Below are 20042 nucleotides of genomic sequence, written 5' to 3'. Positions count from 1 at the left end.
CCAAACCTTTTATACTAACCCTCTCCCATACTCGGTATATCACATGTTTAAAAAAAAATTAAATGTTTATTTCTGAGAGAGAGACTGAGTGTGAGCAGGAGAGAGGCAGAGACAGAATGAGACACAGAATTTGAAGGAGGCTCCAGACTCCAGGCTCTGAGCTGTCAGCACAGAACCCAATGCTGGGTTTGAACCCACGAACTGCAAGATCATGACCTGAGTCAAAATCAGACCCTCAACCAACTGAACCACCCAGGCACCCCTATCATATTTTTGATTAAGTCAAGTGCTGCTGTTATTGATGACTATGCAAGTATTCTTCACAGTTGAACTTTGTAATATATTTCAATTACATTTCATCTCATACAATTTTTCTTTGTCTTCTGTTAATAATGCCTACACTTTGTATCCTCAATAGTGGATGCACCTATCATCACCACATTATTAAGCTTTCCATGAAAAGTGTAAAATTCCTTTCTAAAGTCAGGCAACCCACCAGTTACATCTGTTTCATGAAAAAGTCCTTAACGGAGCCTTTTTGTTCCAGCTTCAGTCTGTCTTGGTTTCCCTGGAGACTCAATGGATAGCTATCATCATGATACCTTGCTTCATTATCATTCTGAGATTCCATTTTATATTCTCCTATATACAATTTCCTTTTTATTTTATTATTATTATTGCTATTATTATTATTAATTATTTCTCTTCCTCTTTCTTGATTTAATTCCCAGTTTTTGTGCTATACATAAAAGGAGTGTCCTAGAAAGGGAACAAGGCAGAAAAAAATGGAAATTTTATCAGTTTAAAAATGTCTTCTTCTAAAAAGGACCTTCTATTTGAAAAAAACAAGCAAACAATGGCTGGTTCAGAATTCTAGTTTGGCAATAATCTTCCTTCCAAATTTCAAACGCTTTACTCCATTGTTTTCTAGCTTCCTGAGTCTATTAAGACATGTACCATATTAATTACTACTTCATTACTTGTGACCATTTTGGAAAAAAAAAATTCTCTGGAAACTTTTAAGATCTTTATTTTTCTCCTAGTGTTCTGAATTGCATATTGATGTGTTCTGGTGTAGATCTTGTTTACTGCATTATATTAGATACCTAGTAATTGAAAATACATGTCCAAATATGATGGGGAATTTTCTTAATTTAATTTTTAAATTTCTTCACCTATATTTCCTCTGTTTGGAATTTCCACTCAAATGTTAGATCAGCTGGACTAATTCTTCCATGTTCTCATCCTCTCTTTCTTCTTCCATCCCTTTGATTATTAAATTTTGTTTTGCTGTCTGTAAGATTTCAAATTTATCTTTCAGACCTTCTGTTGATTTTTATGTTATTATTTTTTAATTAAAAATATTTACTTTTCAGAGACAGAGCACAAGTGGGGGCAAAGGAAACACAGATTCTGATGCAGGCGCCAGGTTCTGAGCTGTCAGCACAGAGCCTGACACAGGGCACAAACTCATGAACCCCAAGATCATGACCTGAATTGAAGCTGAACAGTTAACCGACTGAGCCCCCAGGCATCACTATGTTATCATTTTCAATACTCCAAGAGTACTTTGCTATTCTCTGAAAATTTCCTTGTTTTTATTTTTCCTGTTCTTGTTATACATGCAATATTTTCTGGGTTTTTTTTTTTTTGAGAATACTAATTAATCACTAATTTTGTTTTATTTTGTATTTTGGCCCCTGAATTCTCCTTGCTTCCTGAATTCTTTTTCCCATTTCTTTCTCTTGGTTTGTTTGTTTGTTTATTTATTTATTTATTTTGTTAGAAGACTGTCCCAAATTTGGGGGTATGGTATATCCCATTTAAGAATCAGTTATTAAAGAGCTTATTGGTAGTTCTGCGATCAATAGTAGGCTTCATTGTAAGTGTATTAGCTGGACTGTTGTCACAAAGTCCCCCACTTGTCAGGATCTGTAGCCTTTCTTCCAGACTTGATCAGTTTTCCTAGACAGGAATTCTCCAATATTCTGCCAGGAAGGCATTTTCAGAAACAAATATGAGAAGGGATTGTGTTGAGCATATAAATTTTGACTTAATAACCCTGATTTAACTACTGTATGCTGCCTCCTATTTTTGATGGCTCCAGGTTTCTTACCTAGTTCAAAGTCTCTCAGGTTCAGTACCTCACATAATCAAACAAACAAACAAACAAATAATGAATTCTAGTCTTCTGTAGGGGTTGACTGGGAAGCTGGTGGAAAGGATGTGGTAAGGCAAAGAATTATGTGAAATGTGGAAGGAGATCTGGGTATGTAACTCCTGTATAGACTTTTGGCCAATTCTTCTGTTTTTAGACTAAATTACATTCACACTGAAGAGCTAAGTGGTGTCTCCAATTGCTGAGCTTTTTAAGGATTCTACTGCATGAGTATGCCAGTTCTGTCCTTTAAACTGGTGGCTTTGATTTAAGCTTTCTTTAGTATGCTAAGTAAGCAGTGGCCATTTCCTGATCTGATTCTTTTACTTCAAAATTGTTTTTCCTTCATCTCCTCTCCAATTCTCTCTATCCTGTATGTGTTTGTTGTTGTTTTATTCCTTTACTATTGTTTTAGCATGGTTCTAGAGAGAAGACATAAAGAAAATGTATGTTTAAATCAGCAACTTTAAGTAGAACTAATTCTACAAGTTTCTTTCAAGCATGTAACTATAGTTTTCAAACTCTTAGAAGTTATATAACCTACCAAAAGATGGATTGCAATTGATTAGCTTTTAATCAGAAATATTATATAAATGACTAGGGAAGATTTTAGAAAAGCAATTAAATCATTGCATGGTTATGAAATCTCCCTGTTATAAAATATACTTTTTATTAAGAAATTGTAGCTCATAGAACACTTGGGATACTTTTGTAATTCTTAGAAAAACAAGTGATAGGTCATATAAGTTAAGGAATATAGTTACATTTTGTCAAAAGAGTAACACAGAGAAAATAGTATTCTTGATTGAAATAGTAAAAAATAAATGTTGGGCCGGCTGAGAGGTGGGGCAGAGACACCACAGAATGGCAGACCTTCTTAGGATGGCTGACCTTCCCACCACTCCTTAGGATGGTTGACCTTCTTAAGATGGCTGACCTTCCCACCACTACATCAGTGGCCGTTATTACATCGGCGGGAAACAGAAATTTAAACCTTTCAAGCCTGGACTTTCCAGTCAAGAGACTACCCCTGTTATCTGAACCCGCACTAACAGGCTATAAAACCCTCACCACCCCCAACCAGGCCGTGACTTCCCCGACTCCCCTCTCTCTGGAGTCATGGAACCTAGCCCAGGGATACAGGCAATAAAACTCCCCCTAAATTCTCTCGCCTTGGCAGAGGGTGAGGGTGCGGGCAATAAAACTCCTTCTGCAGATCCTTTTGCCTTGGAGTCTTTTTTCACTCAAAAACCTTACAATAAATAAATAGATAAAACAACATTTGGTAGCTGCTTTATAAAACCTATATGGTCCAATTTTTCTACTACAAGAAACTTCAGAAAATTTTGTGGGAAGAAAGTGCTAATTGAGATTAATAAATCTTCCCCAGTTGATCAAAATGTTAATACAGTATCACAAATATTTCAAAATATCTATCAAATAAACCCACCTCATTTTATATCAATTAGCATTGCAGCAGGTTCCTCTTCCAAAAACTAAATTTCCTCATCAAAGTAATGATGAGCAATCACAAAATTTTATTTTAGGTTGGTATTAGCTCTAAACTCTAGAAATTTATGATTAGAATACAGGGTTTAATAAAAGATGTACATTTTCACTGTTATGAAAACTCTCCATAAAAATGGTGGCTTTAAATTAATACTTTGTTGGACACATTTTGGAGATAATCTATTATCTTGGCCCTCAGCCAAGGCGAGAGAATTTACGGGGACAGGGGATTCAAGGCTGAATTATAATATTATTTATTAGAATTTTTGTTAAATTTGAGCCATCACCAGCCTCAGTTTGTTACTGCAAATTTAATCCTTATCTACAGGTTTTTCTATATTTTGTATTCCATGTTCTGTCGGCATTGATGACAGTTCCACTCAGAGAGCCAGTTATGAAAAGAAAAAGAAATCTACAGTTTAGATGATGACCTAAAACCATGGATCCAAACAGGAAAATCGGTGCTGTTATTTTATCATTTCCTAAAACAGAGCAAAAGTACTTGAAATAAAGTTGCTTTAACACATACTTAAGCCTAAAAACTGTAGTCTTCAGTCAAGGTTATATCGGGAACACATAGATTCCTCAAGTAGGCCTAGCTGTCTCGACTGCGAAGTATTCTCATGAGTTAAAATGTTTAACAATTTACTCTCTAGAGGCCTTTATTTATCCAGTCCTTCAAGAACAGGCATAACCACTTAAAACATATATCTAGATCCCAAAACCAGAGATCTTTCCCGAAGGTAAGGCATTATCTGGAAAATTTATATTCAAGCAATGTCACATTTATTCATATGGTCCATAACTTAATACATGTTATTTTCTCAAATAATATAATTTTCGATAGCTTTCTAATAAATCGCGGGCACAAAGAAAAGTGCTGGAAGTACTTCACTCTGATATGTATCACAGTGACATTTCCCTTAAAAGACAGAATAATATGTTTGTCAGGTCCCGGTTGTAGGGGGGAAATCCCAAAGGAAGTCAAAGAAAAAGGAAACAAGCCAGTGCTTTCATTCCTGGCTGCCTCGAAGGTGACCCAAGTCTTAAAAGACTAACAGGGCTGTGGAGCTCTGGAGGGAACAGTGCTGTCATTTCTACAAAAATGTGCAACTGAGTCTAGACAGCAAGAGATGTCTAGATGCAGCAGAGTGGGTTTAAAGCAGAACAGTAGGGGAAAAAGAATATTTCTTATGTCCTTAAAAATGTCAGTTCCCCTTTTGTCTTTGGTTTTTAACCCAGCAATTTAACTGTTTAAATTATTATCAAACCTATTGTGGTGGTAATGAGTGTTACAATCTGTTATTCAAAACCTTTGGGGAATGTTTTTTAAGAATATTTCAGCTTTTTATAAGATAATATGGTACATATACCATGTACTACATATATAACACACCCAGCAGGCTCTGTGGCAATACTGTGTAATCAAATATCTAATTTCCTGAGTAAAACATATGATTATTCATACAAAGTAGGGTAAATAAAGAGCATAAAGTCTTTTCTGTTTTTCTGTGTGATTAATTTTAGATCAGAGGTTGCCACACAAACTAGTTCACATCAGGTTTCCCCAAAAAACTTTACCAATAATGCCCAACAAAGCAAAACAAAATATACTCATTCAATTTACAGAGCTTCTTAGATCTTAGAATCATGTTTAAGGTATTGAAATTGTGTGTTTTAAAACGTCATGACCACAATTATAAGAATAAAAAAGCACAGGTATGTACTCTAGAAAGTTATATAATAGAAGTACGTAATTATGTAATTAGGTAAACTAGGTTAAATTTAGTTTAATTATAAATTAATGTAAACCATCAATGCTGTTTTCTAGAATGGCTGTTCATATGTAATTTTTAATGAAATCTTGCCATTTGCAACAGTATGGATGGAGATAGAGAGTATTAAGCAACGTGAAATAAGTCAGTCAAAGTAAGACAAATACCGTATGATTTCACTCATATGTGGAATTTAAGAAACAAAAGAAAGAAGCAAAAGGGGGTGGAGACAGAGAGGAAGGGAGGAGGGAGGGAGAGGGAGAAGCAAACCGAGAAACAGACTCCTAACTATGGAGAACAAACTGGTATTTACCAGAAGGGAGGTGGGTGGGGGATGGGTAAAGTAGGCGATAGAGATTTGGGAGGGCACTTGTGATGAGCACGGATGATGTAAGTGTTGAATGACTAAACTGTATATCTGAAACTAATATCACACTGTATGTCAAACTAACTGTAATTTAAATAAAAACTTTAAAAGATTATATATAAAGAAAACTAATAAAAATAGTGTTTTGTTTTGTTTTCACGGAACACAACTAGAAATATGTGATCAGGAGAAGGGCCAGAGGTTATACTGTGGTCAGGTGGTATATGAGTAAGGCCAACCTGTGTGCCATGAGATGCACATGGATGCACATAGGATGCAGATGCCTAAATTATATCAGTGGATGCCAAAGGGGCTAGAGATGTCAGAGAGAATGGGATAGGACTTCTCTCTTCTCTTTCCCAGGAAAGGACCAAGCATCCAAGAGTGGAAGATGAATCACAAATGCAGCCCTGTTACGTACTTTCCAGTCACCTGAATAACTAAATTAAGATCCAGCAAATGGTGCAATATATAAATCATGTATAATTCTAGTCACTTCCCTAACATTGCATCACTTTTTCCACATCAAAAAACAAAAGAAAGGGACACAGTGAAAAAGATAGGTAGAAAAACAGGAACTTCTCACTTGTTACTGTATCTGAATTACTTTGAGGAGAAAAAAACTTTTGTATTCTAATTAGTAGAGAGTAAAAAAAAAAAATGCAAGTTCTCATAAAAAAAAAAAAACAATGGAATGATGGATAAACTTGTGCAAAAGGATGAAGTGAATGTAGGTCCTTGATTTGTTTTGGTGAAGGTAAGACCAAGAACATTTTAAGTAAATTTGCTAATGGCAAGAAGCTGAAAAATGAGACTGGCAACCAAAATAAATCAACAAACACTTTCTGAGTGGCAGTGGATTGCCCAAGGTACTGATTACTTTTAACAGAGGTGGATTTTGGTCATTCACAACCCAATTCAAATACCACTTACATGATGTGCCTTTCCAAAAACAAGAATAGCTGATTTCACACAGAGGTAAAGTTAACAAGTTACAGTATGCATAGCACAATCTTTTCTTTATGTAATTAAAAATGCATTTATATACTTATATATAAAGATAGGAAGTATATACATTCAAACCCTAACGATCATGGGTGGGATTATCATCAGTAACACTTATTGTCTTCTTGTTATTCTGGTTCTTAAATGATGAAAATGTATTACTTTATCATAAAAACGTATGAAAGTTTATAATGGAGATTCTTCAGGAAATATCTTAAATAAGCTATAATTATCTTATACACTTTTATCTTCAACTAAGCAGAATGCCATCTGTGGGGAATGAACCCTAGTTTTTCTCAACAGACGTAAGATAAAAAAAAAAAAAAGATCTCAAGTTTTCAGACAGGAATCCATAGTAGACTTAATCATAGTTTTCTAGGTAAGTTACTTACAGTACACATCCACTCTGATTGACTTTATCGCTGGGGACCCCAAGCCATTCTCTGCTTTACAGTAATACCGGCCTCCTTGGTGTCGCTGAATATTTGTAATCCTCAAAGTCTCATTGAAGACACTTGAGTCTTGGAATCTGTCAGAGGCACTTCCTGCTGTTTTGGTCCACCTGATCTGAGCAAGCATCAACAAAGATTGTTACTTTAGGTTGGTTTTCTCAAAGAAAAATCAAATAGCCATTACTCATTTGAAGAGTGTGCTTTCAGAGATGCTATAAGCCATTCCTGGCAAATTATTGGGAAAATTTTAAGTTTATATGCACAACTGAATTATAAAAATTTGAGTACAATGTCATTATAGTATAGTGTAAGTAGTGTATGCAATTCTTATCAATTGCATAGAATTCATGTATAGACTTATCAGTGTGTAAGACAACATAAATATAAAAGGAGGTGAATATATGTAATACATTGGAAATATAGATTAGTTTTTCTGTTAAGAATTTAAACTTTTCTTTCATATTTTTCAAACTCTCTAAGGTACTTCTTGTTTATTTAACACAGGTAGGCTCTCACTTTCTTTTCAGACATACTTCATTATTTTATTTGAAATTTCCTAGTTGATTTGGATAATTTAAGCATGTTACTCTAAGGGCTTAATGAGACTATGCATCTATATAATCTACCTGTCTATCTATCTATACACACACACACATACACACACACACACGTGGTTATTGACAGTTTTTTTTTAATGGCATTGCTTTGATAAGTCCACAAATGACTTATCTGTTTTAATAAATAGAATTCACTTTATATCAATTATTTTCAAAAAATGTGCAAACTTTTTCAGAGAGGATTTTTATTAAACTGCCAAATCACTTTGAAATTCTAAAACATTCCATTATAAACAATAGCATTCTTTTAAACACAGCTGTGTATAACAGACTTAGTTTGGGTTAGCAATAAAGACTTTCAATTCAAATTTTGTGTATTTTAGTTTATAAAACCTGAACAAAACCACATGATGGTAATGTAAAGTGATAAAAAATAGGAAATAAAAACGATTTGGCTTTATTTCTCTTCTTGTTCCTGCTGTACAGAATATTTTTCTTCATTTGTTTTTATTTTTAGGTTGACAAATGGTTGACAGAAATCCTTGGTTAAACATATAAGAAGAAAAAAATTAAAGACCGAGCCTTTAAAATTGAAATCCTATAATACTGTCATTAGATATATATATTCATATGTTAATTAACATTTATAACCTAATGATGTTAAAAGTATTTTTAATAAGTTCTCCACATCATTAATGTATCAGTATGAATATAATCATGTTTGTCCTTAATTGTGAATGAAATGGAAATGTTACTTAGAGATTTATAAAAACAGAGTAATTCACAAACGTAAGTATCAAATATTTATTCAAAACCTTCTGTGTGTATGGAATACACACAAAAGTCAATGGCAAGATTCCTGACTTTAAGCAATTTATAAGCCGATTACTAATATGCTCATAAAAAGACAAGACGTAACAAGGGCACTGGTTTGACAAGAAGTATTTCCAAGGAAATATCTAGGGTTCTGTTTTTATTCAAATTTCAAAATCTACAAGTAAACAAATAAAGATGATTAAATAAACAAATTGCATATTTTTGTTCTTGCATAGACAGATGCTAATTCTAAGATAAGTAATGTCTCTAAGATGTAATCTAATTTGAATAAAGCATTCCGACTAAGATGCTGAATTTCTTTGATTATCTTAATACTAAAATTGATTTTGAATAATATATATTTCATGTCATAAAAAGTAAGTTCAGGATAAAAACAACTGTGGAAATACCCTAGCACTTTCAGAAATTAAAAATGTTATTAAGATACAATGATTAAGTTGCATTATACTGGTACAATACTAGAAATCATTCCACAACAGGGGAGACAGAAAGTAAGAGTGCGTGTGTGTGACAGAAACAGAAAGGAGAGAAAAACAGGGAGAGGAAAAAACTATGATGTATCCAGCAGTTTTCAACCTTGTTTGTCTTAAAATTCCTTTATACTCTTAAAAATTATAGGAGACCTTAAATAACTTTTGTTCATTTAGATTGATTCTATCCATTCATAAACATTGTATTACAAATTAAAACTGAGGTATGTTAAACTATGTATTATAAACTCAATTAAAATTATATTAATAAATTGATGACACATTAACAGAAGGAACATTTTTACTCACAAGACTGTATTTTCTGAAACAAAACAATTGAGTAAAAAGAATAGAACTGTTTTATATTTAATCTATTTATTTATTTTTATTTGAGAGAGAGTGAGAGAGAATATGAGCTGGGGAGAAGGGCGGAGGGAGGGAGGGGGGAGAGAGGGAGGGGAAGAGAGAGAGAGAGAGAGAGAGAGAGAGAAAGAGATAGCATCCCTAGCAGGCTCTTCAGTCAGCATGGAGTCCCACACAGAGCTGGATCCCACTACCCTGGGATCAAGATCTGAACTGATATCAAGAGTCAGATGCTCAACCGAGTGAGTCACCCAAGGGCCACAAGAATGGAATTGTTTCATAGTTCTACAAATCTCTTTAATATCTGGTTTAGTGAAAAATAACCAACTAGATAATCATATTAGCTTTTACAAGCAATCTATTGCTACAAGCTGTTTGGTTTCAAATAAATGAAAAAAATTCTGACCTCACAATGATATTTATTTGGAAAGGGACAGTATTTCCATAGCCTTTTCAGATGAATGTGGGTAATATCCTTTGATACTACACTAAAACTCTACAATGGTAGTTTCCTAATGTTTGCAAAGTAAATTCTAAAACCATACCAGTGAACCTTTTCTATTCTGTTACATTAAAATCCATTGGTTTATCTTGCACTTTGAATGGATCTCTCACTCATACATGATTTTTAACATTATGCATTAGTCATTTGAAAGTATAAACTCACTGTCTTATGTAGATCTTCCAAATAGTCACAAATTTCATCACACAATACCAATAAAAGAGAACATATTTAATAATTTCACTGCCAATCTCTTCAGAAAAGTCTGTAAGTGTTGGAAAGCCATCATGCTTATGTGGGCAGATTTTCCAAAATTCTAATTTTTCTTTTGAAAATGAATTTTACCACTAGTAACAAATATGGCTAAGGTGTTTTCTTTGGAATGGGAGGCTCAACTTCACTGATTTTTAAAAAAATGTTTGCCAAATACCCAAGTCTGAATTACCATACTTTGTATTAACAGTCATGTTTTAATATTCCATGAAAAAAGTTTCAAGTTCAGTACAAAACTCAATCACACAAGGCCTTGAGGAAAACTTTGTACTATAGGAGGCAGTGGAAATGTTTTATGGGATTTCTTTATTTTGTCACACAGAATACTAAAAATACAGTACTCAACTTTGAAGATCTTAAATTTGATTATTTTTACTGATTTATTGATGATATTTTTAGTGAGATTGCCTTTTGTTTGTTTTTGTTTTTCACTGTTGGGTACATGTTAGTGAAGTAAGTAGAGAAGAACACAGACTGANAGTCGGACGCTTAACCGACTAAGCCACCCAGGCGCCCCAAGGTGCTACCTGTTTTATTCACCATTGCTTTGCACCATCACTGCAAGTGCAACAGTAAAAAAATAGTACTTTCTACATAAGCCTCCAATAAAGATCTCAGGGTCCCTCTAGAGATCTAGCAACACTTCAAGAAACACTGATTTCTAAGAAGAGAGAAATAGCGATATCTATATCTAAATCTACGTCCAGTCATTTACTGTTTAATCAAAATGTTAGGGCAATTGATTATATATCCATAAAAATAATAAAAATCTCCAAACCACCCTTCACAATGAAATAAATTCTAGATGCAACAGTCACAAATGCTGGTAATATCTTTGTATTGTTGGGGTTTCATAGTAAAGACTGGAAGGATAAATTGGTAGAAGCTTCCTTTTTGAAAGGAAACTTTGTAAATTATGTTTACATAATGGAAACATAGACAAAAATGGAAACATTCACACTTTGACTTAGCAATTATCTGGTTAAAATTTACCTTACTACCATTTGCATGAATAAGAATGCAGAAAAATGTATGTATAGTGATAGAGCACTGGGAACAATATAAATATCAAATGACAGTGAAGTGGTCATAAACTAACTTACTCTAAAAATAAATTGGAAGTAAGCATTAAAGGATTAAAATGCAAAATGTATTATTAAATAAAAAAGCAACAAAAGAGAATATCCTCAAATAAAAAGAGCACATGTGTACTATGCATATACATATATACAGACATGTTTGTTAGAATTACACAGAGAAGTACAAAATTTAACAGTGATTAAGTCGATGAGTTGGACTGGAAAAAAGAATAGTGAAAATGGTTTCTTTTTTAAGATTTTGATTTAGAATTCTGATTGAAAAAATTATTTTACCATAAACAAATACTGTTTATTATAAATAAGTTTTAAAAAAAGAAACAATTCTACAGTAAAATACAGGAAATAGAAAAACTAAAAAAGAATAGAGAAAAATTAAAGTAACCACTTATGAAAAACCTTTCCTTTTTCTCTACTTTAAAAAAAATACTGGGGCGCCTGGCTGGCTTAGTCCGTTAAGCGTCCGACTTTCGCTTAGCTCATGATCTCGCGTTTCGTGGGTTCGAGCCCCGCGTCGGGCTCTGTGCTGACTGCCAGCTCAGAGCCTGGAGCCTGTTTCAGCTCTCTCTCTCTGACCCTCCCCTGCTCACGCTGTCTCTCTCTCTCTCTCAAAAATAAATAAAACATTAAAAAAATACTAAATGGAAATATTACTGAGCCACAAAACAACATTCTACTTATTGAAAGGGCTTACCAAGTTATATGCCTAATTGGTGAGAAAAGAAACCTCCAGATATACTAACATTAACGTTGTGACTTCGAAGTCTACAGAGAAAATTGTGTAGACATCCAGGCAGAAGGAACAAAGTGTCATATAATGCAGAGTCTGCTCATTCCCTAATGTCCTACTTCTGTAGTAATTGAGCTCCATATTATTCATGAGGCACATGGCTACCAAGAGAAAGACTATTTCCTAGCTATCTCTTCATCTAAATTCTTACCACTGTGCTTCGAGCAGAAATGTCCTCATAGTGAAGCAGCACTCTATGTTTTGCTCATCCTTGCACATTTCCACTGGCCCCTATTGGACAATGAGCTGTTTTGGAACTAGGTGTGGTACAGAGAAGCAATAAAACTGAAGGATCTGAATTTCTGACATCATGGAGTTGTACCTACCGTCCCTGAACTCTTTATAGCCCTTGGGTTCTACAAGGGAGAGAAATAAAATTCTATCTTGTTTACATCATACTTTTGGGGGGATTTTCTGTGACTAACAGCCAAATTTAACTTCAACCTGTAAGTCTGGGGTGGTACAGAAGGTCAGCTTGACTCGGAATCTCATCTCCAACACTGACTGCTTGAAAGCAGTGTGAATAGCATAAGAATTTACTGAAAACGGTGGGGAGAGGGTCTCTCTCTCCATATCAAACAATCAAGATCTCTTTCATCTAGTGTAAAAAAACAGTGATACGAAAACAAGCAGTGATCTCAGGGTTCTAATACTCACCTGATAAAAATACTTGAGACAATACTCTAATCACCTAACAAAATAACCGGATCTGAGTGGTTTTGGTTTTGGAGAAGATAGAGAAAAGCATTATGTTGACAAGCAGTTATTTATTTAATGGGCAAGTATAGTTTTCCTGGGTAATATACAATTTAAGTACTAAGTAAAGTGTTTTAAAAGCTGAAAAGCTTAGAATGAGGGGATCTGTAATATCTTAGCAAAATCTTGGAGTTTGAGGTGGATGTAGGACACAAAGGGGAGATAAAAATTAATGATTCGTGGGAATGAAAGGAAAAGGGAGAAGAAAAACTATACTAAAATCTTAAACTTTAGGAGAGGTGGAAGAACTCTCTTTATGAAAGAAACTGTAGGTATTATGTCTACAAATAATAATGGAATCATAAATGTCTGATTCAAATAATAGAACAATGCATAACTCCTTTAAAGATAGGGAAAATGAGAAAAAGGACAAAGAGTAGGAAGAAAAGATATTGATAAATAGAAATTTGATAAAATGGGCAAGAAGAGACCAAAAGGAAAAGAGAAATATATAATTCTAAATAAATAAAAACCATAGAGTAAGAAACAACTGTATCAGTCATAAACTAAATATGAAAAGACTGAATTTGCCTATTAAAATTTGTTAGGCTGGAATTAAAGGTAACAAGTTTATACACTATTATATATGTATGTATACATAATATACAATATATATACCTATATAATATATAATATGTAATACATGCTATACATATATATGACATACGTGTACAGTATGTGTATATGTATATATACATACATACAAACACTACGGTGAAAAGAAAGTCATTACTTTAAGTACCAAAAGTCATAACTGATATCAAAAATATACTGTCATTAATTGGTATGCAGTTAAGTATAGGGCAGCTAAAGACTTAAAGGAGACAAAATTAGAAACGGAAAAATTTGAGAAACATGCATTTGCAGTAGGAAATTCCAATCCATCTCTCTGAGAATTAAGCAGTTCTAGATAATACAGTTGTTTTTTCTATTAACATAAAAAATAACTAAGACAAGGAAGAACTGAAAAATAAAATCAACGCATATGACTAACAAAAAATTTTAAAAAATCTTTCATACATCAAATGAACTTTTTCTTATGTCCATTAAACATTTATAAAAATTGATCATGTAGTTGGAAGTAGAAAACATATCTTAATTAAAAAAGCAGAGATAGTACAGGCAATGTTATCTAGACTTAATTAAGTAGTTATAAATAAGTCATCAAAAGATGACTACTATTACATTGTCAAAGAGAAAATTAAAAGGACAATTGCTAGCGATCTAAAAGTCAATGAATAGAAATCATCTCACACCAAAATCTGGGAATGCAGTGAAAGGACTACATAGAGAAAAATATAAAGTATCAGTACCTTCTATATTAAGGAATGAATGAATGAATAATAAATAGAACAGGTACTCATCTAATTTATTTTAATTTAATGTAGATTGCTGACCTCTATTCTAACCTACTGTTTATCCATATAAGTAGAACTAATTCATCTTCATTTTTAGTTTCTTCTCCCAGAGATTCCTGTGAGCTAGCCTAGCATAGATGTACAGAATGTCACTGGGGAAACAATAAAATAGGAAGTACCCAAGGAAGACTTTCCAGATAATTCAACTCTGCACCGCTAGATATTAGTTCAGTAGAGAATCTACATAGGTTACTAATACTACTACTAGTACTACTACTAGTACTACTAATACAAATATGTTGAGTGGAAAAATGGGACTTGAGTTGGACCTTCTGAGGTTGGTGGATATAATGGTGAGGAGTAGATTCAGGTGTAAAATAGAGAAATTAATGGTGATTTATATTTGATGAAACTTAACCTCTATTATGTAACAGAAATCTGGAATGAGGCAGGCCACTGCACACTGAATGGCTCCATCAGGGACTCAGACTCTTTAGAGGTACCCTCCCCACCATGTGTCACATAAGCTTAAGTCCAAAATAGTAGCTACAGATCTAGTTTTCAAATCCCATTCCTAGCAGAAGGAAAGAGGAAAGGACAAAAGTGCCTGCTAGTTGTCTTTTACCAGAAGTGCCAGGATGCGGCCTCATGACACACGTGTTAATATCATAGAGTTATATCCCATCCTTAGCTACAAGAAGGCCTGAGCAATGTATTCTTTACCCTGTATAGCACCTCCCTCCTAATCCTCTGCTAAAATCTGATGGTTCAATAAGTCTGGAAAAGAGGAGAGAGGATATTTGAGACTGGGAATACATGTATCCAATTTTCAGATATGCTGCATTATTAAACATGATTTTGCTTAAATCCTGCTACAATGACATCAAACAATCATTTCCATAAAATAACATGAATAGAAAAAGAAAGACACTAGAATTTAGGACATATATTTCTTGTAACTCTCTACCTAATATGAAGAAACAACACAGAGATCCTCTTAGGGTGCAGAACATGACACATAGCTTAGGGTTATCCAACTCCCAACAAAGAATTTTCTACTTCATTTTTTTGATATAATGAAACATCACTGCTTTTATGTACCCTTAAATAAAATCAGTGTGAACTTAGGTAACTCAAGAAAATGTTAAAAACCTGAGGCACAGACTGAAGATAGACTTGTATAAATCCTAACTAGTATTTTAGAGGAGTGCCTGGGTGGCTCAGTTGGTTAAGCGTCCAGCTTTGCCTTAGGTCATGATCTCATGGTTTGTAGGTTCGAGCCCCTCATCGGGCTCTGTGCTGACAGCTAGCTCAGAGCCTGGAGCCCATTTCAGATTCTGTGTCTCCCTCTCTCTCTGACCCTCCCCTGATCGCACTGTCTCTCTCTCTCTCAGAAATAAGTAAAACATTTAAAAAAATTAAAAAATAAACTAGTATACTACATAAATTCTATGAATCCAAAAAGAACTTAGACCATGACAATGCTCAGACCTGTAGGATGCTCCCCTTTAATTAATGTCTAGTGAATGGCAGATTTGTGCATTGAAGCTACTTTCTATCAGCTGTCAAGGAGTTACGGCATTATATACTCAGGTCAATCTGTAGAGACAAACCTGAGCTTTGTCTCCGCATTGTTTGTACTGTGAAAGAATTTACTTCATCAATAAAAAAAGTAAGCCAGAGAAAAAGTAAGATAAAGATCATCTGATCTGCTATAATTATTGGGTGACTTGCCACCAGAGATTTGGGAGCTAAATAAAGCTGGCTATAGAGTATCAGCCTGAAAGACTATAAAGGGATATCTATGGAAGGTGAGTATGAGTAGACAGTGTTCATTACAGTTTTGAAAATAAAGGTTATCCTCTTATCTTGCATCAATATCAGGGAAAATTACAGAGGGATACGCTCTCTTTGAATTACCAAATACAATAAATAGAATTCTGAGAGGCAAAGACCCTAGATCACACAGGTCCAATTTTCAATAAGGCATATTCATCTACCATAAATTATAGCAAATTATCGCATTTGCTTCTAAATCTAATTTTATAAAAAGAACTACAATTGTCTGACAAAGCAACAAAAATTTAACCCCAAAATTTCTATACACTATGTGTAAAATGTCACATTTTTCTAGTATGCTCAGACTAATAGAGATCACTATTATCAACATTACTACCACCACGAATAATAATAATTACAATATAATAGACACCTTTGAAAGATTTCTATAAGTTAAAGCTACTATCTGATACATGTGCACAGTGAAATAAAGAATTCCTCAGGGTATGTAGTTCAAATACACTCAGAGAAGCAAGAAGGAAAAGTGAGTCTGGACATCAAGGAGGGATCTTCTCACCAGCCAGAGAAAATAACTGTGGGGAAGGGATCATCATGGTAACTGCATGGGAAAGGGAAAGAAAATCATGGGATGAGGACTTGGGTGTTTCTGAGCACCAGCTATGCCTAAACACAGAGAAGACTTATGTTCTAATCTTCTTTTTGGCTGTGGCTTTTTTTTTTGTTTGTTTGTTTTGGACTTTAACTTTCAACAACTTACTCCTATGTGACTAACCTATGGGATAAATTACATTAACTGTAGTGCTTACCTTCGACAGTGCCAGGCTTCCTAAATGTATATGAACATTACAATAGGACCTGTTGGCATTATTTCAAACCAAAGGAGACAGGAGAAGGGAGTAGATCTTGGTGTGAATAAAGCATGCTTATAAATACAAAACGTTGGGGGTTAATGGAAATTTCTTCAATGAAGGGTTTTATTCTGTAGCATAACCAAGACATTAATCATCACCTCCAAGCAACTGGTAACAAAAGTTTACTTCTTTAAAAATTTACAAAATGCTTTCCTATTCCATCATCTGATTTTAATACCACAACCACCATGTTTCCTCCCCATTTCATGGCTCCAAATCTTCCAAGACCATGTGACTCTGCATCTTTACACACTGGGCTCCTGTGATTACTCAGAGATCATTTTATTAGAAAACCTTCCCTCTTCCATTAAGCTCTGTTGTGTCTGTCTTCAGTGTCGCCATAGCACCTTGCAATTCCCTCAATGAGTGTACTCACCACATGCTATAAAAATTAGGTATTTATATAAATTTATGTATTTATATATTAGGAACTGGTGTTCTGCCTGATTCTCTCAGAGCCCCTTTATCTTTCCATATATCCCTCCAAGAATTCTCTATTTTTCACGGAAGAAGGTCTTTGGGCTGTGGAGTCACTTTGCTCTCAGAGGCAGAGTTTTGGAGATGCTTTGCCATTTACCTTCACTCTGGAGCACTTAGCAATGAAACAGTAGAATGGATATGAGAGTTTAGAGACCCTGCTTTCAGACAGGATAGATTCAGAAGCATGATATGCTCTCCAGAGTTTCTTTGCAGGATGAAGTTGAACTTAATGTCCTAAAATCACATCCAAGCCCTCCATCTTCCTTTTCCACTAGTGTTTTCTTGCCCCATTAGCAGTTTCTCCTAAGAGCATTTCCTTAATAGTTCACTTGCACGTGAATGCTCATCTCAAGCTCTACTTCCAAAAAACCAGACCTAAGACACAGTGCTTTGCCTTTAATAAACTATAAACCACTTTTCTTGATCTTGAGGTCTCCAGCCCAAAGTACAGAGCCTGAGACATAGTAGTCATTAACAAAATCATTATTGGTTGAATGAATTCCTAATATTATAATTCTGCTGACCTGGAAAACATAAATTAGACAAAATCCCATTGCACAAGGCATTCACAATAGAGTTAAGTTTCAGTTAACTGAGATATTGAACTTTTTTTTTTAAATGTTTGTTTATTTTTGAGAGAGACAGAGCATGAGCATGGGAGGGGCAGAGAGAGGAGATAAAGAATCCAAAGCAGGATCCTGGCTCTGAGCTGTCAGCACAGAGACAGACATGGGCCTTGAACTCACAAATCATGAGATCATTACCTGAACCAAAGTTGTACACTCAAATGATTGACCCATCCAAGCACCCCAACATGTTGATCCTTTAACACATACTTCAAATGTAAGTTGAGTCTACTCATCCACTTTCATTTTGAAATATGCACAAAAGGGTTTTTATTTAAATTTTATAATTTTAATATAGTTATATTAATTCACCTAAATAATTCTGCCCATTACTCCTTATTAGCATAGGACTTTATTTTGAACATGGATGGCTAAAGTTAGAGGAAAATATTAAGTGATAACTTTTCAGTGTCAAATTAGTGTTTGAACTGTCACTGAATTAGCAATTTACAATGTTAAAGAGGACAAGAGTCAACTCTGATAAATGGAAAAAAGAAAATTCATCAAGATAAATTCATTCAAGATAAGCAACAATACTGGGAAAATAATATAAAAATAAAAACTATTATGAAATAGTTTATCAATAAACCACCTAAGTTTTAGAATAGACACAGACTACTAAATGGTTCAGAAGTACAATATAGCTGGTAGGAAAAAATTAAACACTTTGCTAAGAATATCCAAACATAATTGAAATGTAAAGTTTTGACTTCCTCATCTAAATTTTGAAAGATTACAACATTTAATACGAGCTGTAGAAAAACAGGAAAAAGTGTTGAAGATAGTCTCCAAATTTTCCACAAGGTGAAGGAAAGAGATTTGTTGGGCTGCTTCCTCACTGGCCACTGATTCTTGGGCTTTTTTGGAGGTTCCCCCTCCTGTTCCTGACCTCTGAATGGTTGACTACCCAAAACCATGGTCTTCTTCTGATTATATCCACTTCTGGGCCATTCCCTCCAACACTTTAAATGCCATTTATGCGATGACAACTCCTAAGTTAGTGTTAGTAGTTCAGGCCAGTCTCCTGGCCCCACCATTTATCTGCCTGCTATCTCCCATGTAATGTATCCAAAATGAGTGCTTGCTCTCCCCTCTAAACCAGCTCCCCCAGTTTTTTCCATCTCAGGTAAAAGCAACTCCATCCTTCCAATCATTCAGACCCAAGCTGCACAGTTACCTTGATGAAAACAGAATGTGAATAGAAATGCAAAATCATGTGATTAATTTTAGCTCCCAAAAGAATCATACCAGATCTCTGACTGATTTCAAATTTGGTTTATACCTGGAGATGTTGTAAAATAATCAGTTACTGAATTTTCACATTTTGTCAGGGGTCTCTATGACCACAGGGGACTTACAAGATTCATGACATAGTCCTAGCAATGACTATGATATGTTGAAGTGAAAGGAAACAAAACAAAATTAACAAAAGGGAAAGGTGGATGGGGAGAAGTTTAGAGAAAAACAGGCACAAGCTTCTAAGAGTCCCCTGTCCATGGAGTCACACAAGAGACATTTAATTCCCCCAGTATTCAGTTATGACAACACGTATGAAATGACTACTCAGGAAGTTCATCAGAGCCTGGATTTTTACTGAATGCTGGTCACACAGGCACCCTCTGCCTACCATATACCAAAATCTAGACTCCCAAAAGCAAAGCAAGTGTTCAGCATCCACATTATTGTTTGGATTACAATTTAGGCAAAGTAAACCACTCTAATCAGAGAATGGTGGACTCTTCCTGAAATCCTAATTACCAGATGCCAACTAAGGGCCAACCTTGCTAGCTGGCTTGAGTATGGTATTTTTGGGCCTGCTGAGGGAAATCTTTCTGTACACATATATAGCTTGTAGCAGAAGTGTTGTGTGGGCCTTTCGAAGAAGCTCCTTAAAAGCTAAGGGCATGAGCCCATTTATTTTCTTTCCTTTTCTTCCATATTAACTCACATTCAAAT

The 20042-nt window shown here is 34.6% G+C and overlaps 1 protein-coding gene across 1 annotated transcript in view; it reads right to left on the bottom strand.

Moving 5' to 3' along the window:
- MDGA2 (MAM domain containing glycosylphosphatidylinositol anchor 2) overlaps nt 1-20042 on the bottom strand; it is an 811206-nt gene that overhangs the window by 370563 nt on the left and 420601 nt on the right. The window contains exon 4 of the mRNA XM_077761231.1: nt 7207-7381. Coding sequence (XP_077617357.1) covers nt 7207-7381 — 175 coding nt within the window. The remainder of the gene's footprint in view (nt 1-7206; nt 7382-20042) is intronic.

Source organism: Crocuta crocuta, unplaced genomic scaffold (assembly GCF_008692635.1).
Source record: "Crocuta crocuta isolate KB4526 unplaced genomic scaffold, BGI_CrCroc_1.0 scaffold163, whole genome shotgun sequence".
Lineage (NCBI taxonomy): Eukaryota > Metazoa > Chordata > Mammalia > Carnivora > Hyaenidae > Crocuta > Crocuta crocuta.
Note: the sequence above shows the minus strand (reverse complement) of the source record. Positions and strands in the feature narration are given on the sequence as shown.